The sequence below is a fragment of the Ctenopharyngodon idella genome, chromosome 19, assembly GCF_019924925.1.
Source record: "Ctenopharyngodon idella isolate HZGC_01 chromosome 19, HZGC01, whole genome shotgun sequence".
In the NCBI taxonomy this organism is placed as follows: domain Eukaryota; kingdom Metazoa; phylum Chordata; class Actinopteri; order Cypriniformes; family Xenocyprididae; genus Ctenopharyngodon; species Ctenopharyngodon idella.
The window spans coordinates 597,651-622,127 of NC_067238.1; the positions used below are offsets into that span (position 1 = coordinate 597,651).

General features: G+C 34.9%; 1 protein-coding gene across 2 annotated transcripts in view; it reads right to left on the minus strand.

The window, feature by feature from the left end:
* Positions 1-263: 263 nt before the first annotated feature.
* Positions 264-24,477, minus strand: part of sema4ab (sema domain, immunoglobulin domain (Ig), transmembrane domain (TM) and short cytoplasmic domain, (semaphorin) 4Ab) — a 41,189-nt gene continuing 16,975 nt past the window's right edge. The window contains exons 3-15 of one of the 2 annotated variants that reach the window (XM_051871766.1): positions 14,488-14,645; positions 13,749-13,808; positions 13,525-13,623; positions 12,034-12,139; positions 9,460-9,582; positions 9,194-9,321; positions 8,859-9,040; positions 8,583-8,727; positions 7,787-7,976; positions 5,133-5,248; positions 4,105-4,265; positions 3,855-3,943; positions 264-2,729 (exon numbers count right to left, since the gene is read on the minus strand). In XM_051871766.1, coding sequence (XP_051727726.1) covers positions 1,876-2,729; positions 3,855-3,943; positions 4,105-4,265; positions 5,133-5,248; positions 7,787-7,976; positions 8,583-8,727; positions 8,859-9,040; positions 9,194-9,321; positions 9,460-9,582; positions 12,034-12,139; positions 13,525-13,623; positions 13,749-13,808; positions 14,488-14,645 — 2,411 coding nt within the window. In that variant the 3' untranslated portion in view covers positions 264-1,875. The remainder of the gene's footprint in view (positions 2,730-3,854; positions 3,944-4,104; positions 4,266-5,132; positions 5,249-7,786; positions 7,977-8,582; positions 8,728-8,858; positions 9,041-9,193; positions 9,322-9,459; positions 9,583-12,033; positions 12,140-13,524; positions 13,624-13,748; positions 13,809-14,487; positions 14,646-24,477) is intronic. The other variant, XM_051871768.1, reaches the window with a different exon arrangement.

Below are 24,477 nucleotides of genomic sequence, written 5' to 3' on the forward strand. Positions count from 1 at the left end.
GCATTTGTGGCATAATGTTGATCATCATAAAAATATATATTTCTTTAAAAAAAAAAAATCGGTTACAGTGCATTTACACTGGAAATATGAAAGGTGCCCTCAAAAACATCACCAGTTGAAGAGCAATTTAAATGGCCTTTGTAGTTGTTACTATTGACTGTATGAAAGTTCATATATGGTCTATAGATTTTTACTTTTTGTATTCTGATGCCACCTAGTGGCAATAAAAGTAAGTTTTTTTTAAGGACATGAGATGTAAACACTTTAACTCAATATCTTTTATTTTCAAAACAGCCTGCTTTATAGGCTATAAAAAAATATACAGAATCTTTCAAAAACAGTGGCATGCAGGGAAATGCATCTAGTCCTGTGACAGACTTCACATATTGGGCTTCGATTGGACACAGTTATCCAGCTAAAGAACAACAGAAAATTAAATTGTTCCTTGAACCACTAGAAAGAACATGTTTTCCTTTCTCTGATTATAAAATACAGATTTGGCAATATCACATTTTATAAGTGATTTCCCCAGAATAAAGACTTCAAATCCGTACCGTTCAGTGACAAAATCACAGGCTGGGAAAGAAAACAACAAACAAAAGATTGGTTTAGGTCACTCCCATCTAGAAGTAGCTGCAATCAGGCCCAATATACCGATGTGCAAAGGCAAAACACAGCAACTACCAATTTAAAAAATAAATAAATAAACAATTAAGACAAGACCAAAATCAGGTCTCTTCGACTGCATTTGTTCTGTGAAGGATTTGGTTTGGCTCAACTTTGCTCAAAATGTACGTAGATTCCAGATTTGACGCAGTTACTGTGCTTTGCCATCAGGGTATAGTGAAGTGGTCAGTAATGAACGAGGTAACCAGGCTACACAGTTCTATAACAGGTCCAATGTACCGAAAAACACTTTTGAGTATTATTTTTATATTGAAATATAATGATAGAGATACATCAACCCGTAATTACACATGACTGATCAGCACAAATTTTTAACACATTACACGAAATACTTAAAAACAAACCACTTGAAAAGCATCTTTGAAAGCTTCATTTTTGCATCGGTGCAAAGTTAAAGGTATAAGTCCACCCAAAAATGAAAATTCTGTCAGCATTTACGGACCCTCATGTTGTTTCAAACCTTTTTGACTTTCTTTGTTCTGTGGAGCATAAATGATAGAATTTTCATTTTTGGGTATGAAAGAAAAAAGAAAACATACCTCGTCTTGACATTTAAAATTTGTAATTAGACAAGAATAAGGAATAAAGGCAAAGACTAAATAAGATGTGCGATATAGCGACTCCGAACAAGGTAGACAGAGTACTGGAATTATTTATGTTAAGGGAAAATCTGAAATTGATGATCAATTTAGTTAAGCTGCCTCTCTTAGGAAATTTTAGTAATTTTAAATTTTAAGGTCCATTAAAAATTGTAATTTAAGATTTTAAACTGAGCTGAATTAAATGTTTCTAATATCAATTAAAAAGGCTGAAGAGATCAATGAAAATCTTAAAACGTCCATCTATATATTTCACTTATGTTTGCCTGAAAGTGATTTAAGAGAGGCATAAAATCTGATACACTTTAAACTGAAACAAACAATCGTCACATAAATTACAGCTTAAATATTAACAAACTGAAAATGTACAATAGTACCTAGAGTCAAAGATCTTCGAGTCTTACAGCTTCAAAAGATTTGTAAAAGGTCCAATGTGCCATTTTTACCAGTTTTTTTTTTTTTTTTTTTCTTCTCGGCCTGCAAAGTGATCCTGCACAAGTGGTTCAGTGAAAGGGCTCGATACAGCAGAAGCCCAGTTTGGCTCAGAAAAGAGGTTTACAGTGAGAGGGTACCATCACAGTGTCCGCCCTCAGATGGGTGTGTTGGGTAGGTGACCATTAGAGCCGTTCAGCATACTGTTGGGAGATTTGCCGTTATGTGCCTGACCCACAGACTGTACATTAGGAGCTTGTCCGTTCCGCTTTTCCAAACATGGTGAATGCCCTCTGAGAGACTCTCTCTCCTGGGGCGTCGCACTTCCTCCCTTTTCGGCGTCCCTGCGAGGAGTAGTTGTTTGTGGGACTGTCTTGCTGTGACAAAGATGCCTGAACCTGTTAACCGCGATGGTTAGCAAGGCACTGATGCACAGGGCTAACAGAACGGACACCACCACTAGCTCCTGGAAGTAGGTGGGTTTGTACACTTGCTGGAGGTTTTCGCCAGGCTCAATCATTGGTGAGTTTTCCTTGTTCGTGCCAGACCAGTGAGTGAAGTTACTTTTGCGAATCGTGACCGCCAGCAAATCTTTGTGTGTGACAGTAGTAGGATCCACATCTTCTGGCTTAGGTCTCGGCTCCTCCTGCTTGGTTATCATCCACCTAGGAGTGGAAATAGAGGTTTTATTTTCCGTTTCGGCTGGTGTGGTGCTCTGTGGGCGGCTTGGGGAAGCTGGTAGGATGGTGGGGTTGCTCTTTTGTTTAACGTGGTAGACGACCAGTGTTTGGGTATAGCCATTCTCCACAGCCTGACACAGGTAGTGTCCCAGGGTGGACGGGGTCGCCACAAAGCTGAGGCTGCCGTTGTCTGGCTGAATGTAGATTTTGGGCGAGAGCTGGCTGTTAAGACGTTCCCAGTGGCGTTTGGCGAGGTGTGATGCTTTTGGGCACTGCAGGTGCACTACCTCGTTTAGAGACACAGACACCACTTCACCTGGAGGACACACAGCTGAGGAGGTCAGGGGTCAAGGGTCAGCATACACACGACACCACGACAGCAACACATGCAGTTAAACCAGTACTCTTTACGGCACTTTCCATGAGTAAATACTAAACATGGCTTGAAAAGGAGGTGTTTAACCTTCTTTTGAAATTGTGAAAATGTTTCATGTCAACCCCAAGAGGTCAAATTAAATATATAAATATCTATAATATAATTAAATATATTAATTAAATATTTGTATAATATATTCTGATATCGTTTTACATTTAACTTTCAATTTTTGCAACCCTGATAGCTATACGTGGGACATGACTAAATAGTTTAAAACCATAATTTGTATGATTATTTTCAAAAACACAAATATATATATATATATATATATATATATATATATATATATATATATATATATATAAACAACACACACACATTTTTTTTTGTGTGAAATGGAATGAAATTATTATTTTGTCCTGCTGATGATGCTGTCCTGCAAATGATGTTACTTCCTGGGTGTTAAAGCTTTACGAAACGTTAATTTTTTTTTAATTAGAGGAAAAATCAAGATTGTTGTGTGTAAAATGTGTGACAGCCAAATAATTTTAAGAATATAATATAAGTAAGTAAATAAATATTGATGTGCTGACATTTTGAGACTGTTGTATGATTTTATTGTTAATTGTTGAATGAACTTGTGTGGAAATTGCCATAAATAGTACTGAGCACACTCAAAGATCCAAGTAAAAATGAGACAAATAAGAATATTTCAGGGACTTCTATTGAGTTACCCAAGTACAACATTTGAAACTGCAATAAATTAAATTTAGGGGCTGTTTACACAACACCATTTTCAACTAAAAACGGAAAACTTTTTATGCGTTTTAGCTGTTAATTTACACAACAATGGTGTTTTGGTGGCCTGAAAATGCAAGCTTTTGAAAATGGGTTTCAAAGTGCAGGTTTTTGAAAACAATACCGTTGTCACCAGTACATTGTTGTCGTGTAAACATACCCTAAGATTAAATTAATGATACTCAATTAAAAAGGATCAAAATGGAGACTCTTGGGATAGAAACACCCATTTATACACTGATATCTAAACATTATAAAGATGTACACATTAACTGTACTCACTTGAATGGGTTCGGGACTGGCCAGAGCGTGACCTGGGGGCCACATTTTTACACTGCTCTGATACATTCCCCTCATCTACATCCTGGACACTGTGAAAAGCAGTGAAAGGAGAGATTAAAAACAAAGGACAGGGGTATGCTGATGTAACCTAATTGCTGAAATGCTGGAATACAAGCTCAATAAACCAACCCCATATTTGATTAGGGAGTATTTGTTAGGTTTGAATACACTTGGCTGTAATTATACTTACAGTTGGTCCTGACTAGTTATGTCTGTGCAGACTTTCGTCACAGGGTTCCAGCCGCAGAAGGGGTCTCTTGCTAGAATACACTCAGCACAGCTCCAGTAGTAAGAACAGTTGGACACTGGTACTGACACCACTCCTTCTGAAGAGCCTATCAGCACTGCACCCTGGGGGAGAGACAAACAATTACAACTGATCCTCTTTCTTGCGTAGTAAAGTACATTTCTGTTCAGTAAATGTGAAGTTCCATGATTAAATTTACTATAAAAAGAATAAAGCTGTAACTGTGCACAATTTTTCTTTTCTTCATAAAATCCATTTTAAATCCATTTTAAATTTAAACTACACCTTTTTTTAAAATAGACTAGTTGGTGTTAAGGAACCCATGTATATTCATTTGAATAAGATAAAATATTAAATAAACTTAATAAATTATATTATGCCATAAATGTTCATTTTAAAATAAAGTCAGTGAAAAGGTAGGCTATATAACATTCAGCTCTCAGAAAAGCCACATATCTAAACAGAACTGTTGTCTGCCTTCTAAATTCATTCCAATCTAAGTTTTTTAGCATGAGGCTACTCAGGGGTAATTCCTTTTGAAGAAACGTCTACGCAAATGCACACTACACTAGAAAACTTCTCACACACGTCCATCTAACCCAATTACTGAAGAAATGTGACTGCTGAGGACAGTACATACAGATTCACAGACTTGTGCGTCAGTGAAACAATCCATTTGAACACTTTTATACAGTTTACTTCTATTTAACAAACAATTCTCAGAATCAAATATATCGAATAATGACAGAAAATGAAGTCTGTTGTGAGCAACTGTGTTCTAATTGGCTGAGCAGCGTGAAAGGAGTGATCTGACCCACCATGTACAGCTGGCACACAAGTCACTTGATAGATTTGATGTAAAGAGTATGAAATTGTGTGTGTAGTGAGTTTTATTGTGTATTAAATACAGACACACATAGACGGTTGTTCTCTGAGTAAAGCTAGTAAATGACACTTGAAGTAACGGGTACCTTAGAGACTGAAAGCAGGATGTTTTTGATCAGCTGAGGTTGATGAAACACTTGGATCTCCTCAATGATGTGAGCTCCGTTCTCTAAGATCACAGCTTTGTGCAGGTAGCCCGACTCTACAGGAAACAGAGTTAAACTGCTATTAAGATAATTAAAAAAAAAAAAAAAAAAACTCGAAAGGGGAAAACAATTAGAAGAAACAATAATGAAGTCATACACAAAAAAGAAAAAAGAAAACAATATGCGCATTTCTTTGATGTCTGGGAAAATATCCGTTGTTCTACAGTCTAAAGGGGCTTTCGCAGTTATAGGAATTAGCCACCAGTGTGGTTCCCCGAGAACTAATATTCCCCCCGGGCCATTTTCCTGGTTGTATCACATCGGCAGTAGGAACTCTGAAGCGGCTGACAGTGGTGTCATTTAAGCATGCCATTTACCAACGTCAACAACTGGATGGAGGACATAATTTTCATGATTGAAAGAGCAAAAAGTGGGGCTAAAGAGATGAAATCTCCATCACAATTTGCAGTGTGAAACATCATCGACGCTGAGAAAAAAAACACAACCCCGCAGACAACAGGTAAACACTGTTTTCTATGTTTGTGGAATAAACATGTTTACATGGCTTTATAAAAATGCCGGTGTTTAAAAGTGCCGGTGTTTTGTATGCATTTGGCCAATCAATGTACACTTATGTCACTGGTAGTTCCTATAGTGCTAGTTTAGACCCTACACTGAAGTAGGAGCTAATTTAGTTCCCCCAAAAAGAGTTCCTAGAACTAAAATCGTTCCTAGTTCCTGTGGTGCCATCATACCAAAAATCGGATACTTCTGCAAATAGTTCTAGGAACTATGAAAAGGTTCATCCATTGTGAAAGCCCCTTAATATGAAAATCCAAACAATGCATTGCATTTTAGGAGTATAGGAATTACTCCTGTTACAACTGTTATTAGTTCTTTGTACTCTCATTAAATCCAGCACATTTTACTGGTCAATAATTGCTATGGTGTTTAGGTACAGCATATATATATATATATATATATATATATATATATATATACACACAGTTGCAAGAAAAAGTATGTGAACCACTTGCAGAATCTGTGAAAATGTGAATAATTTTAACAAAATAAGAGAGATCATACAAAATGCATGTTATTTTTTATTTAATACTGTCATGAGTAAGATATTTTACATAAAAGATGTTTACATATAATGAACAAGACAAAAAAGTAGCTGAATTTTTTAAAATGACCCAGTTCAAAAGTATGTGAACCATTGATTTCTAATACTGTGTGTGGTTACCTGGATGATCCACGACTGTTTTTTTGTTGTGTGATGGTTGTTCATGAGTCCCTTGTTTGTTCTGAGCAGTTAAACTGAGCTCTGTTCTTCACAAAAATCCTCCTGGTCCTGCAGATTCTTCAGTTTTCGAGGATTTTTTGCATATTTGAACCCTTTCCAGCAGTAACTGAATGATTTTGAGATCCATCTTTTCACACTGAGGACAATTGAGGGACTCAAACACAGCTAATAAAAAAGGTTCAAACATTCACTGATGCTCCAGAAGGAAACACGATGCATTAAGAGTCGGGGGGTGAAAACTTTTTGAATTTGAAGATCAAGGTAAATTGTACTTAATTTGTCTTCTGGGAAACATGTAAGTATGTTCTGTTGCTTCCGAAGGGCAGTACTAAATGAAAAAAACTGATATTTAAACGAAATAAGAAAAATCTGTACATCTTCATCCTGTTCAAAAGTTTTCACCCCCTGACTCTTAATGCATCGTGTTTAACTACTCAGAACAAACAAGGGACTCATGAACAACCATCACAAAACAAAAAAACAGTTGTAGATCATCCAGGTAACCACACACAGTATTAGAAATCAATGGTTCACAAACTTTTGAATGGGGTAATTTTAATAAATTCAGCTATTTTTTTGTCTTATGGATTATATGTAAACATCTTTTATGTAAAATATCTTACTCAGGACAGTACTAAATGAAAAATAACATGTATTTTGTATGATCTCTCTTATTTTGTTAAAATTTTTCACAAAGTGGTTCACATACTTTTTCTTGCAACTGTATATATATAATTTTTTTTTCTGTATGGTATAACATCTCCAATACAGCATTATTTTTGTATTATGTATATATTGTTATAGCATTTATTAATATTTTGAATTAGCGTTTACTTTTATATTTTCAGTTTCCATTTTAATTTTACTTTAAGTTTTAGTAATTTTAAGTGCTTCTGTCATTTTTACAACTAAGTTCTTTTCAATATTTAATTTATTTTTATTTCAGTTTTAGTAATTTTAGTAATTCAGCTTATTTCAGTTTCAAATTGTAATATTTTACATAATTTTAACTTTAATTTCAATTACCAAAAACTTTTTACCCCAAAAAATTATTTAATAGTTTTATTTAACAATAACAACACTGATTTAAAATGTTGTGCAGGCAATTTAGTGCAGAACAAAAATTAAAGGTTGCTTCAGCTTTTACCTTAATCCTGTTTGAAATACAATGCATCATGATACTTAGAATCATTTAAGCAAGCAATAAACCTAGTGACAAAGAAAAATGTCTCCACTATCAGTCCAATTGTGATTTTTGATGGTGACTGTGATATTGACCAATATTTACCCGTGAGCAGGTAAAGCACAGTGTAATTTCTGCCGCGTGATCCGCGCACTCTCTGAGCTGCGATGTTGCTGTAGCTCTTATCAGACGACACCATGGTCAGGCCCTGATTGACTGGTGGAACACTTTTATCAGCCAGGAAGTTGTCCTTAACAAAGCGCAGAGCGTTGTCCGATGCATTATGAAGGCCACACTGTAGAGATTAACAGCAGAAATTTGAATGGTTTGATTTAAGGGCATAAGAAAACAGAAGAAGAGATTATTTGGTTAATAAAATAAACTAAAATAAACTAAATAAACTAAAATAAAATATTTTGTGTTCAAATGTTTTGGCTGCATTTATTTACAGTAAATACAGTATAATTGTGAAATATTACAATTTAAAAGACTTGTTTTCTGATTGAATATATTATAAATTTTAATTTATGATAACAAATCAGAATTTTTATCAGCCATTACTCTAGTCTTCAGTGTCACATGACCCTTCAGAAATCCTTCTAATATTCTGATTTGGTGCTCAAGAAACTTTTTAATCAATATTATCAATGTTGAAAATATTTTTGTGAAAACTGTGATACATTTTTTTTCAAGATTCTTTGATGAACAGAACGTTCAAAAGAACAGCATTTATTTGAAATAGAAATCTTTTGTAACATTATAAATGTTATAAACTGTCATTTTTGAATAAATTAATGCATCTGTGCATTAATTTCTTTACTGACCCTAAACTTCTGAACGGTGTATAATAAAATAAAATAGCATAAAATAACAAAAAATAAAATAAAATAAAGACACTAACCTCTCCAGGGTTTGCCATTTGCTCCTGTACCCGTGTGCTCCATTTCAAAGTGTCCCGATTCAGAACCTTGTAACGTCCTGTAAACACCTTTTTAATATCTTTGAGGCTGAAAGCACACACAGCTGAACGTCCCAAGTTTACTTGCCTAGCAAACAACAAAACAAACATTGAGATAAGTTTTTTAAAGCAAAACAGCAAATTATAAAATATAACCTAACTACTTTCAAATATGGAAAAAAATAAAATAAAATAGAATAATAAATCATGTTTCCTCACCACTGAGAACTGAAAATCCCATAGAACAGAGTTTCGTCCTCAGATGCGCCCTCCAGTGGTTGAAGGCTGACAATGTCCTGTAGGACGTTGTATGGCAGCTCTCGGTCAGCTTGACATAGTAGCTGAGCCTTGGCAAAGGTAGTCCAGCGTTTCTGAAGAGTACGCTGCCCACCTACATCACTCTGAAGAGAGATTAACACCAACTGAGAATGACATTTTTAATAAAACCATTTCAAATTAAACAATTAATCTTTCATATGAAATTGATGAATCTGTAAACGTGCTAACTAAAATGCTATGTTAAAGCAAGAAATACATCAACAAGCAACACTTACTGTACAAACTTGGGCAACACGAGACACTGTAAACTTGTCAATGAAGTCGTACTCTTTTCCAATCTCACTAAAGAAGAAATAAACCTTTTCCTCACTGGGAGCATACATGGAGCTGATGAAAGTAGGATCTGGAATTGTGTAGTGAAAAAGAAAGCAATGTAGTTATAAAGCAAAGCAAAACTCTCTGTTTCAGCAAAATCAGAATCATTAAAATCTCTGCCTCTCTCTTTGCTTTTGTGGCAGCATTAAAAACAAAGTTTTCTTACCTTCTAACCAGCCAAGCGTATCATCCAGTTTCAGATCAACATGGCTGCCCTCGCTCAAGTGGCGTGAAATGACAGGTCGAGTTCCCCTGTAGTCTGCCACTGTTCCTGTGTACAGTTCTCCATCTGAAACAAAGACACACTATAAATTAACATTATATTGTGCTAAACCACATACAAATAAACACAAACATCTTTATCTCACTTAAGCATTCATAATTTCAGTCGTTACCATCAAGCTAATTAGCTTAAAATACAAGATCTCATTTGTGGTTTTAGAAAGTCATATGGACTCCTTTTATGATGCTTTTTGGATATGGGTGTTCTTCCATTTTGCTTGTGTGGAAAACCTTTATTTTTAACAGTATATAAGCACACAACAAACAACAGTGTGTGCTAACTGGGGTTCATGCATGATTTAAACAGGCTGAAGGCCTGTCCGATTGATCATGAGGTAAATGTGAAGTGAACATTCTCAGGCCTCATGTCTGAAGTCACATGTCAGCCACCCAAAGATAAGTAGATCAGGACTAGGATTTAACAGCAAGAAGATTAACAGTGTCTGTTCACTGAGAAAAATCTGCTTGTCTCTCTCTGGTTCAATCTATTCTTCATTATAGCTAGGCCAATTTCACACTACACACATAAGTAGCTTGTAGGAGAAGCATCAGCAATAACTACAGAACCAGGGGTTACTTTCACACTGGCTGTTTTTGCAACAAAATGGAGCTGATGCTCTATATGGAAAATAAAGTAATTTCTGGGTTGCTACTTTAAGTATTTCCTTTAATAACATGCATAAATTATTAAATGACAAGGGTGCTCCGATTGATCGGCCACCAATCGTTATCGGTCGATAATAGCTTTATATAGTTTGATCGGTGGTCTCTATAAAGGCCGATCAGATAACGCAAAACTTGCGAGACAATTTTTCTATGCTAAAATTGCTTCACTACACTCACCGGCCTGCCAGTTCAACCAGGTGCCTGAAAACTTTTGCAACATCTTTGTAAAGAGCGGAGACATTTCAATGACAGCAACTCTACAGCAATGACAGCAAGAACCTAGAGCTGTGCGATTTTAGTGCATTTCTTTCCTTCACAGTGGAGCATTTTCGTTCCACCCATTTTGTTGTTTGATTAATGCTAATCAAACAACAAAAGGCAAAGAGAAAAATCACTCACTGCTCTTTAGTAGATTTAGTAGGATTAATCAATATTTATACAGTGCAAATAATGCAGTGTTGTTTTACATTTGATTACTTTCTGTTGATAAAGACTGTCCTGTTTTATTTATTTACTAATTTATTTCACAGGAATGCTATATTTGTTAAGCTCTAAGCTGTTCCTAATCACCTCTAAGAAAAGGAATGTAATACGTTGCACATGCTGCTTGACAATAAATAAGTTGTCAATTCATGATACTTTCTCATCTCTTAATTCTTTTATAATTAAAGTACATTATTGTTAAGAATAGTTGGTCTATTATTTATTTGAGTGATTGGTATCGGTGATCGGCATCGGCCAATACTACTTCCAGTGATCGGCCCCAAAAATCCTAATCGGAGAACCCTTATTAAATGATTATCAGGAGTTGTGATTATTACAATTATTTTGACTTTGGTCACCAAGTAATCTAATTTAGGAGGATGACCACATTGATTTGCATCAAAATTAAATAATTTAAACATAATGGAACCCAAACCCAAAAGTGTAGCAACAAACTCAGCATTTGGCCCTTTACTTTTCTTGTTGTATATGATCCCCTTGGGGAACATTATCAGGAAACAAGGCATTAGTTACCACTGTTATGCAGATGAAACTCAACTTTATATTTCCTTCAAACCTGAGCCAAGTTAGCAGAACGTATTTGTGATATCAAAGACTGGATGATTTCATTTTTCTCAATTCTGACAAATCAAAGGTATAAGTTACTTGACCAAAAACCTCTGCGCATAAGACGGTAGAATATAATGAAGTTTCATACAAGCCTATCATACAAGTCTATTGCAAAAGTCTGTTCAGTCATGAAACTCTAGATGGCACAGGCAAACATAATTTACTACACGGCACAAGCTGATTGGCTTCTGCTGATTGCTGAATGCATCCAATAAACTTGTTTGCTCAACATTAAAGTAGTCTAGTTCAGTGTTCACTTCAAGCTGGTCCTGCTATCAGAGTTCAAACTCTTTACCTCCCCCAGCTCCACCTGCCTAGATCTGATACAGGATTTATGTATGCCTATTCATGCAGCAGCAGTAGTATCTATTTGCAGAAGCAAGTTCATTCTTGCTCTGCAGGAGCAGCAGCATAGCAGATCTGGTCCGTCAAAAACCAAATGCATTAACAGTCATTTCCATTAACATGATAAAACTATTCATACTATCATGATTGTAATGTGTTTACAGTGATGTGTTTTCACAGACTCAACCACAAAATTCAACTTCCAGCTAAATGCGCAGTGTGAATGCTGTTATGGACGCTGAAATAAATGCACACTACTAAGGTATACTGTGTGAAACAAGCCAGATAACCTATGCCAGCTCATTATGCTCATGGCAGTGGAGGGATTACTTACCCACAGTTATGGCAGTGTTCTTCTGGTAGGGGTCGTAAGGGCAGCGACCTTTGCCTTCTTCAGGCTTACCGCTGGGGCCTGTAGCCATGGCCAATGACTTTGAATTCTGTGAAGGTGAGCAAATAAATCATATGAATATTAATACACTGATAAACTTGAGGAAATTTCAATTAGGATAATTTGTACACCACACTTTTGCCTTGCTGATTTTTAGGGCTGGGACAATACATCGATTCTGATATTTTCTCTCTCCAATTGATTCTGAGCTTAGTTTTACCAGCAGATGGCGCTCTAGGCTAGTTTTTAACCTCACATTTAAATGCTCACAAAGAAGAGTGCTGGACTGCGATCGTGCATTCGGCTGAATCATGTAAGTGGTTAAATACTTCCACCTCTGCTCAGAATGCTTTTATGACATGAGATTAATGTAAACACAGCCCACTGCGAACACCCTTGTAATTCGCTTCAACCTTTTCGAACTTTATGAATGATTATTTTAAGTTTAAGTGGTGTGTATAAAGGAACCGGAAGCAGGCAGAGTACGGGTGTTTCTAAAGCACGTAGTGCCATCTGCTGTTAAAAACTAAGCTCAGAAATGAATCGAGAGAGAATCGAGATACATCGGAAAATATCAGAATTAATCCAGATTCTTTGTATCGTGAATTGAGAATCGATGTATTGTCCCAGCCCTACAAATTTTATTTAAATTTGCTATGAAAAGACGTTGACAACAGTAATAAAATCCTTCACAGGATGTGCGGTGCTTTCATTCAGGAGGTTTGCTATTTGGCATGCACATCTCCCCTGATACACGCACACACACACAGATCTTCTTCCTCTCATACTTGTATGTGTGAAAGCAGAGTGAGGAAGCAGCACTGAGACTGCTGTGTTCGCATGACAGGATCGAAGAATGCTCAATGGTATGTGAAGGACAGTCACGCAAGTTTCCGCCTTAAAGGTGTATAATACCATAAAAGCCCCGAACATGTTGTAAACTAATAAAATCTGTAACTATAAAGCAAGGAGTAATTTAACATACACAACAGGGTTATGCAATATTCTAATATTTCATGTGACTGATGCTGAGGCTAAGGCTATAGACTGATGCTTAACACAATAGAGGTCAGTGCAGAAGAGACTCTGATATGACTCATATGAAAGGATACTACATAATCATTGGCCTTCGGACAGTAAAGCCACCTTTCCACATTTACATAAAATTGTTGCATTTTGGCACTTGTGGCAGTCACACAGACCTTTCAAAATGGTTAAGTTACCATGGTAAAAATGAATGTATGATTATATTCACACAAAACAGATCACTGCCAATATGTCTCAGAGAAAATAAAGGTTTTCTAGGGCTAATAATAATGTAATAATTATAAAATAATTGTTTCATACATCATTATTCATAGCCACCCATTATGCTTACAAGAAGTAAACAGAGGACAAAAAGAACTGTGAAAAGATGGATGTGGTCTGACTTACGATGTACGTGCAGCGGGGACTGAAGGCAAACGTTCCACAGGCGTACATATGGGTGGAGTTCAATTCTTGCAAAACCCTCACAAAGTTATGACAATCCATCTGAAGGTGAATGAGGGAGTTAGGTTAAAGGTCAGCTTATGAAGACAGATATTTGCCCAGTTTAACATAAGGGTCAAAAAGGTCGGATTGTATAGCGCTTAAAGTGGCTGTTTTTTTTTCCATACCTTCATTTTTCCTTTCATGGAACAGTCAGCAAGTTCTTTTTCTGAGGGAGACCAGTCCAGCTGAAATTTGAATGTAAAACAGGGTCAGATTCATCACATGCATATACCACAGCTCAAAGAAAGCTGAAATTTGTTTATTTTACATTTTATTAAACTGTTAAACTTATTAAACAAGGAAGTAAACAACAACAACCCAACACATGCAAAACGTTTTACTTCCTAATATAGTTTAATAAATTTAAATTGATCAAATTGGCTTAGAAGCATAATGATTACCTAAACATTATGCATTTATGCTTACACATAAATGTTAGATCATTTATTTAATAAACCATTTATTTCTGTGAGGAAAAAGCTAATATGTATTGACTAAATTATTTTGTGATCAGCTCACTGTATTCAAGCAATAAGCTACGAGAGGTCCTGCTATATTTTGAATATAGTCACGGTTGAAGTGCCTTATTGTTTTTATAAAATGTATAAAATATTATATAAAATAAAAATATTAAGGACACACATTTTCCTTAAATCACTGAAGCCCCTAACATAGCAAAAGGTTGCTATGCAACATAAATAATCATCTGCTATTTAAGCTGTTCCTTAATCTTGAAATATAATATAATATATACATATATATTTTTTTCCAATGTTTCCATTATTTTAATTTGTTGTGCTGACATAGTGAATTTCTAGGTTGTATCCTTCAGCTAGTCATGTACTAAATCAAAATCACACTGACCTTCTTCATGGCCATTGTGTCAGTCTGACTGACATCAATTGAGAGAATGGCATCACGTGCTCCGACGAATAAAGTGCCCTCATCATCGCTAAGCAACAGTGTGGTGGTGTTATAAACATCAGGGTTTGTTAAGACAGTGAGAGAACGACCTGGACTACCTGTGACGCAGCAGAAAAGAAAAACAGTAATGAAAAAGCAGAAACAAAAATGGAAAAATAATTAATCACAAATTACAGTCTTACTGTAGAAGTAAAAATAAAAACAATAATTTATCCTAATTGTAATAATTTATTCCTAAATGTTCTGGAATAAAATCACTGACACCAGGGGGCAGCCAAACTTCCACAAAAATATTAAGAAAATCTAAAAGTGCTTATTAATTGTGGCTGAAGAAAAAACAAAAAACTAAAACAAAAACAACAACAACAATGACACAAATTACAGTGTTTTGGTGAGAATTTGACCCTGCAGGTGTTTTTGATGGAGAGATTATTAGTTTATTAAGTACACATGACATGGCTTGATGTATCAAGTGGGGATGAGATATATGCCAAGGTTTAAATTTTAGAATCTGAGGTTTGAGCAGCAACAGTAATAGTGATTGCCTACTCACAAGATGTGAATGACAAAATTAAAGAAATCTTGATTATGGTTTTGTTTCAGCACATCTGTTTCTGAAACACCTGAGCAATGAATAGCCATGTCTGACACTAAAAAGTGTATCTTGCTTTAAATGTTAAAATTTAACATGCTGAGGAAGCACAGAAGCACGAAATTAAACTACCCAGAGCAAAAACACTGTCATTTCCAAGAAGCCAATTTTTGAAGCGTGTGAAGACAACAGCAACTTCCTGTGCTTTTTTTTATGCAAATAGACTGCCTGCTACACGTTTGCTTGACTTTTATTAGACTTACACTGTTGCAGTGGTTTTTTTTCACCAGATGGATGGTTCACCTCAAGTCTGATGTATGTGTGAATTTCTGTGAGTAAATTTAAATGTGGTTGGCGACATTTTCCCAGAGCAAAAAGCTGCTATAGAAGCTGATAGCTGGTTTCTGTACCATGATCTTCCCTCAAAAACCACACTGTATCTCTGCTCAATCAGGTTCAGTTTAAACTGGTGAGATGGTCAGCCATTCAGCCTTTTGTGATCTCTTAAACACTCATACAAACACTGTATTATAAAGATGATAGGTAAACCACAATGCACACCTTTGTAAACAGAACAATGAGAATGAAGACCAAAAATGAAGACTGTGTGAAATATTGATTGTGTTTTAGTTTGGATGCCAGAACAATCAAACACAAGGTGTGTCAGGGTGATCTACGTGCCATGATCTACATGCAGAAACAAGCATGCATGCATGCAATCAAGCATTAATTTTGTGCATGAGTTGAGCATGTTAACTTCTGTATATTGTACATGTTGTACAGTTCTGTATGTTGTGCATGTACAGTTTGTATGGGAATACAGCATGTACACTACCGTTCAAAAATTTGGAGTTGGTAAGAATTATTCATGTTTCTTATGCTCACCAAGGTTGCGTTTATTTAATTAAAAATAAAGTAAAAACAGTAATATTGTGAAATGTAAATGTATTCCTGTGATGGCATTACGCCAGTCCTCAGTGTCACATGATCCTTCAGAAATCATTCTAATATGCTTATTTGGTGTTTCAAAACATTTTTTATTATTATCATCATTGAAAACAGATGTGCTGCCTGATATTTTTAAGAATCAGGATTCTTTGATGAATTGAAAAATTCTAAAGAACAGCATTTTTGAAATTTGAACTTATAAATGTCAGTTTTGATCTATTTATTTTTGACCCCTGCATAAATAAATAAATAAATAAATAAACAGAGAACCTGACGTACTGTATCCAAATAACGTGTCATGCAAAATTTAAAAGCACAGCTTAATTATTGAAATATTTCTTGTGTAACTAGTTTTTTTAATGCAAAACAGCAACAGTGGCTCTTAATTTGGTTTTATTTTAACTGATCGCATGAAACTTTGTTAATATTTAAATCAAGAGAAACTGTTATGTTGATGAGAGCCAAAACAAGCACACAATGGCTTGTGAAGAATATACAGGTCTCAGAATAAACAGCTATGTGTTATGTAACTCTCAAGAACAGAAACTGTAAGTGGTTTGGTAAACAATGAATACCATATCTAAAAATGATTTCTCAAAAGCCTGTCTTATTCTGAGAGCATGTCTATGGGTAAAGTCTTGTCTACATCTACAAAAACAGACATGAAATGATAGTGACTGTTTCTCTGTTTGCATCCGACACCATGTCCGTTCTTACAGGAAACTTGAGTGGGTCAAATTTGAATGTGAACTGAACTGAGAAAATCAAACCACAGACTTGAAAAAACAGAAATTACTTTGGAAAGTGTTTTTATTCTAATCCATTAATATCCATGCATTAGATATAAGATAAAAGGATAATAATAATGTAATAATATTAATAACTACACTAATCTTGAAATATTTACCCACTTTCCATAATTATTTTTTAATATTTTATTCCTAAAGGTAACTTGAGAACTTAGATTTTATAGCTAGAGTTAAACAAGTATGACAAATCTTAAATGTATTAACTTTCACCAGAAAGTTATTAAAGTTATCAAAGTATGCACCGGATTGGCTATTTCAATAATTCTTATACTACTTAATTCTTAGTTGAAGAAAGTTGGGAACTCTTTAAGAGCAGAAATTATTATAGGAAAAATAGATGTCAGAACTGTGTGGATCCAACAAACTCCTTTCATTCACATTCTTCCTTACAGAATCAAGGGAAAGAGGGGTGAGGCGGTGTTATGCAACTATTTCAGATCTGCCAATGCTTGCAGAAACACACCGCTATCTGGGCCTTCACCGAGTGTTTGGAAAAGTGCAGACAACAAGGATAGTAAGGTCATAAATTAAGCTCTAAGACAAAGAAAGCCTATCAACTTCTAAGTCACATTAAAACATTAAAATCAACACATTTTTGCCCTAACCGCAGTTCTTATTCTGCTGAGAACACGTGAACAACTTCTCTGTTAGCTGTCATGACCCTGGGAAGAAAACACTCGGCTCCGTGGGGAGGCTAATCCTAAAGCTGAGCCGCAGCATACCAGCTGTCTTCTCCCAGCAGCCCTCCGAGCGAGAAGAACGTCAGCACTACTTTTCCTCCTCCTCCTTCTCCACCCTTTTCCATTATGTATCATTCACATGACACATGACAACTTCTGTGTAAGCATAGCTTGTCTTAGGAATAAACAGCCCAACATGCACCCGTATATCTTCAAAGAAATCTCTGCAGACTTCCACAGAATTCACACCTCCTGCGTGTCTGGGTGTCAAATATGTTTGTTCATTCGATAACAAAAATTATATAATTAGTTGTTTTCGTACCATTTTTAAAGATTTCAGACCACAGATTTCAGATAGAGTTAGTCCAGAAAATGCAGAAAACGTCTGCAAATCTGCGGGAAAAAAAAAAAAAAAAAAAAAAAAACAAGAAACAAATAAGCCGATAAACAAAATAAGGTCATTAAAAATGTTGTTCTAGCAAAAAGGGGGAAGAGGAAGGAAGAGAAATTTCCAAGAAAATCTTGGCTTATTAGCAACATGTGAATAGGGATTTTTTTTAATTAGAAGATATTACTGTGAAACTTCTCCAGTTTATTACTGGCATAAACATAAGAAAAAAATGTATTACAAGTTTTGTGTAAATTTATGTTTTAATATGCAAATGAGGCCTTATATACTTAAATATACGCTCATTTGCATACATTTCCAAAAACAAAATCTGGAAATTGGAAAGGTCCAGGTTTAAAATTCTTGGTTCTATTTGTTGACATATTAGATGAAAGGACTTTTACAGAGGGGATTCTGGATATCTTATTTTGTGCTTTAGTAAATTAGATAATACTGACAATAGCCTTAAAAAAATCTATTTTCGCCATGTTTTTTTGAGTAAAAGGACCTATAACTCAGGATAGGAATGATATATCAACAAATCCCTCTATAAAAGCCTTCAGAATATAGATAGGAATAAAACTGTAAAGTTTGGTGTATATAAGTTCTGCTGAAGTGGAGATTTCTGACTCAGAGCAGGAGAAAAAAACTCATTTTGAGAAAACTGCCTTTAAAGATATTTACTGTAATTGAAATCTATAGACGCAAATAGATAAAGTGCTATAAGATATACACTTAAAAATGTATTTTGGATGTTTTCTTTCCATCAGTCTGAAAAAACACTTTATGAAAAGTCAAAAAGTGCAAAATCTCAAAATTGACAGGTGCCTGAAAAAACAGTGTTTTTGCCTGTAGTGTCTCCCCTTAATGGCAGTTTTGGCCTCATAATCATTTCACTAAAGTTCTATAATTCCTCATATGAGCTGCTCTCTTGTCTGTGAGGCCTGTAAAGAATGTGGATCTGACAGTCAGCACGCGGCTGTGAAATTATGCAACCCCAGGGTACATACTCTCAGTACAGACCAGAGAAACTAAAGCAGTGCTTCAGTTCATTTGTAAAGACCCAAAAGCATAAAACCTCCTTGATGTGGAAAAATAAAAGTCTTGTAAGAGTAAATTATCCCCAGACATAAAAAAAAAAAAAAAAAAAAAAAAAAAAAACAAATGTGAAAAAACAGAGGTGCAGACTGCAGGGGAAGTTTGCTTGACTACCTACCCATGCTTCCTTATTCTTGATTATGTGAAGTAAGATTTTATTTACGGCCAATTCACACTGCAGACAGACGTCTAACAATGGCAACAGACACTTATTCGGGTTGTCAAATCAGTGTGTAAATCCTGTTGCTGTTGGTCTGTGCTTGTTGTCACTGACTGAACATATTGAATCTGCGTTTGTCGGGTTTTGGAATATCCGAGAAGCGACGTACTGTAATCTAGTGATTGTGCGCATTGGTCGTCTGTCAGTGCAGTGTGAATTGTCCTTAAAGTGCCCCTATTATGCTTTTTCGAATATTACCTTTCATGCAATGTGTAATGTAGCTGTCTGTGAATGTAAAGGATGTGCAAAGTTGTGAAGCTGAAAGTACAAGATAAATAAATTTTTTGTCTCTCAAAAGAAAGAGTCGACTCTGAACAGCCTAAACGAGTCGTCAGAAATTCGAATACCACTTCCGTGACGGCCACACGTCACAAAGTAACTAATTTGTCTAATGTCCGCCTATGTTCTACGTTGTCCGAGCGCGAACAACTTGACCCGCCCTCAAAAACTGAAACTGTTCGTGTACATGTCGAGAAGACATTGTTTTTTGCTCTTCAAAAGCAAATTCTTTTTGCAAACACTTCCAAAGGGTGAGGATGTGAAGAGTCAGTGGTTAAAATTACCACAGCAATACAACAGCAGTATAACCTGTTGATGATGGCTTCTCAAATCTCCGTGAGTCCTAAATGGGATTTACAAAATGCTATTCATTAAAGATGGGACAGAACAAACTGTATTTGGACTCCTGTAACTCCTATAAGTAAGATTAATTATTGATGTATATATTTTCTACCGAGCGATCAAAATGCATTTTATATTATGTAGCCTGTGTCTGCTAACTCACATTATTATTGCCTTACTGAAACACTTCTGCAAATCAGCTGTGGCTCACTATTACCTAAAACTCGGTCCATTGATGCAGATTGTCTGTCGTTCTTACTACTCTGAGTAATGATAAAGGATGGAGCAATATTTGTTTTACAAACTTTAATGTTACATCAGTTATTCATGTTAGTGCTTGGCTAACGTATGCGCTGTTAATGATACCATTGATAATACAGTTCTCACATGTGCACCGCAATAAATTAGAAATATATACATCGGTTTGTTGATGGGCATACACTTGTTAATGCTGATGTAGAGAAAGTACAGTTGCAACATCTCATGATGAACATCAAACTGAGTAGCATATCACTGAGTAATGTCCTGAGAAGTCTTCCTTGCAATGGAGGTTTGGGTTGAATAACTAGTTCTTCAAATGTTTCATCAACGGACTGGTGGTCGGATTGATATGGTAAAATCGATGTCATCGCTACTGTCTTTACAGTGTGTACAATCGCTGATCTTCGGAAGCCTCCGGACCGGTACTGAAGTTCTGCTATTGTAATGTTTTGCTGTTGTCAGGCACTATAAGTGGTAGACCAATCACAACAGAATGTGCCATCTGGCCAATCAGAGCAGAGCAAGCTCGCGGAAAGGAGGGATTTAGAGAGACTGAAGCATCAGGTGAGTTGTTTGAGCATCAGTGAATAATGTTGTAATGTGCAATGTAAATTATGAGAAAATAAAAGTGTTTTTTTGTGAGACGCACGCTTATGACTGCACGTGCATCATTGGTGATTTCAAGTATGAAATTTAATCGTAAGTTTGGTGAACAGCTTTGGATATTTTGATGTTTCCCCATTCAAAGAGATAGGATCTCTAAGTCTCCGAGAGGCGTTTCAAAGATGGCTTGCCTTAAAGGGACTTTGACCATAAACATGTCAAAGTGGCCTGAGCAACTTTTCTCTATCTACGGATATGACGAGACACGCGTAGGCGGGTGACGTATGTACACAATTTCCAGCAAAAACCATCCTGATAGGTCTAAAATATGAACACTTATAATAGGCTTACCATGGTGAATCAGGGTAAGACAAAAACACGTTTTGGAAGAAGGATTGATGATGTATTGACTCATTACTTAAATTTGTTAATTCTGAACTACAACAACAACAAAAAAAGTTACATAGTGTACCTTTAATTTTGCTTAAAAAAAAAATATAAGAATACAGAAAGCATATTGACACACCATATTACTAATTTATCAACTGCCCAAACTACAACAATTACAGCAGCAATTATAAGTTTGCATATGTCATCATCATCAAATCAGGCTCAAACACCTGCATAAGTGTGATCTGACTCATTCTGGCATCCGCTGTAATTGGTGCTGCTGGGAAACAGGGACTCAGAGTCTGTATTAAGCCCTGTAATCTTCACAAACTCACATCTAGTCATTTACAAGGTGAGTGAGTGAACATTCACAGGTCAAATGACTGATACTGAATCAGCAAAAGTGATGTATCTGCATGTCTAAGCATCCGTAGCACCGTCTCTCAATTGATCAGATAAGCAAGTAGAAGCTTATTGTAACGTATTTATGGGACTCTCACTGAACAGCCATTTTCCAGGTCAGCCTCATTCTGCCCTGCTTTGCCAACTCATGGACTGGCCTCCTCTTATCAAATAACTGTGGCTCAGAGAACAAGGGCCTCCATTCATTAAAAAAAAAAAGAAACAAAATAACCACTTTCAACTACATCAGCAGATTAATCTGCTTACTTTCTTGTTTCTCAAAAGTAGACAAATTTAACTTCCTTGTCTGTGACCCAAATTTATTACCCTTTTTGACCAAAAATTATTTGACCAAGACATTAATTTGTACAAAAAGTAAAAAAAAAAAAAAAACACAATACTAAATCAATATAGTATATTTTTTATTTTATTGCATTTTTTACATTTTAGTTTACGTTCAAATATATATTTTTTTAAAGATATTTAATTTGTTATAATATATATATATATATAGTCAAACCAAAATTTATTCAGACACCTTGAACATTTCATTCATTAATACAGTTTATTCACTGTAGTTTAAAAAAATGGTAATAAAATATGACAAGATCTCAGAGCTAAACTGTGTCAGAAAAAAATAATCTTAATTATGTCAGATAACATTTAAGCAAAACATGCTCAGGTCAAAGTGTCTGAATAATTTTTGGTTCCAAATATTTATCAATTTTACTGGTAGTCCACTGTATGAAGAATTTTTGGGTATAATATGTCACAGTTACTTTATTTTGCTATACTCACTTACATAAATGAACTATAGTGTCCTGTACCCACTAGTAAAAATATATCAAAAATATCAAAAATGTAATTTTTGGTTTGACTGTATATATATATATATATATATATATATATATATATATATATGTTACAAAATATTTCTATTTCAAATGCTATGAACTATCTATTTATCAAATAATAATAACAAGTGTATCACGGTTTCCAAAAAACAACATTGATAATAATAAATGTTTAGAAAACAGTTATTTTAAATTGTAATAATATTTCACAGTATTACTGTTTTACTATAAATATATATATTTTTTCAAATAAACGTAGCCTTTTACAGACTCCAAACATTTGAATGGTATATTCTTTTATCAGTCATGTTTTTTTGTTTGTTTGTTTGTTTTTGATTGCCTTAATCTTTTAGCTGATACTGTGGCAATGTTGTATGTTATACAAATGCCAATAAAGAATTTGAAATTTCAATATTCAAAACAGTAATGTGCGGCAAAAATCATAATCACAATTATTTTTGGTCAATACTGAAATCACAATTATTTAACACGATTATTGGTTGGCGATATGATCTTATTTTCTAAGTCCTATATTACGGTATGTGTAACTTTAAATATCAGTGAAATTTCACAATTATCAATACAGCAAATCTAATACTTTACTATGTTAACTATATTGTAAGAAAAAGGTCCTCAAAATAAATTATATAATACAAGTAAACAGTCAGCAATACAGTAAGAACAATTATTTAGTAATTACAAACAAAACAGACAAATAAATGAACAGAACGAAAATACAAATTAAATCAACAGTGTTTTCAGTTTTTCAGGAAGATGTAATAACAGTGGTATTCAGATAAGTAATAGCCTACAACCAAATAAATAAATAAATAATATTAATAATCAAATGTAAAATAACACTACATAGTCTTACTGTACACATTAATTGTGCAGCGGCATAATAATCATTTTACCTCGATTATCTTGTTTTCAAAATCGCTGGAAGCTAAAATTGAAAATCAATTACAATTAATTGCACAGCCCTAGTGGCAATGCAAACAAATAAGAACAATATTATTCAAAAGAGTCACATCAATGACAACTTTATATGGCAATAGCTAGTTTGCTAAAAGTTCCTAGATTTTGAGAACTTGAGAGAAGAACCTAGTTTACGTAAATGAGAGGTCACAGGAGAAATGAAACCTAATCTAGAAGTTTCAGAAACATTTCAAGAAGCCATTAGGTTTGCATCAAAGCTCCCATTGAGGTGAAGGACATATGCTTCCTCATAAGAGAATCCAGGCAGGATCTTTCATTCCTCTTACATTTTCTCTAATCAGGGCAATAAACATGATCTACATGGAAAGATATTTGTTGTAATGATCTCTCTGCTTGTTATCTTTTCTTGTTAGTAAAAATGACTCTCTTATGCCCTGAAAGTTCTAGCCCTGTTGGTATTTAAACATACACAAATGATTAAAGCAGACAAACATTCTGTACAAACTGAATCTGTGCAGACTCCAAAAGTTGTGGACTTTGCTGTGGACAATAGCCTCTTAATAAAGTGAATAAATAAGTCTCTGAAATAATGTATTCTTGATCATTTTTTAATATAATTTACTTTTTTATATTTCTACTCAAATGATAAACTAGTCACTCTAATGGAACTAATTAGACGATGATTATTATGACGTTATGGCAGTCACATAATGCTTACTTCAGTGTATTAAAAATATGATTTTTTTCATAATAGCATTTCTTAAAACAAATAACTTGCATACTGCATATACATGAAAAGTAAAAATACTAACCGGTAGGTCTTTGGCATACTAGGTCTTTGGCATAATCACAGCTAAGCATCTCATCTAATCAAAGTCTTTTAGTAAGTACCTGTACCAGTCACTGCACTGCACAGCTAAACCAAGTCCACTAGGGTCATTCGACAACTGTGTAGGGTATTTTTAATTGGTCTTGGTTTTCATTTTAAACAACATCATGCTTAATTCCAAGTACTTTGTCACACATTATTAAAAAGGTAATAATCAGTAACACTGACAATGTCACACCAATTTCATGATTCAACTGGAGAGTATTAAAAAATGCTAGCATTTAGATAGCTCTAAA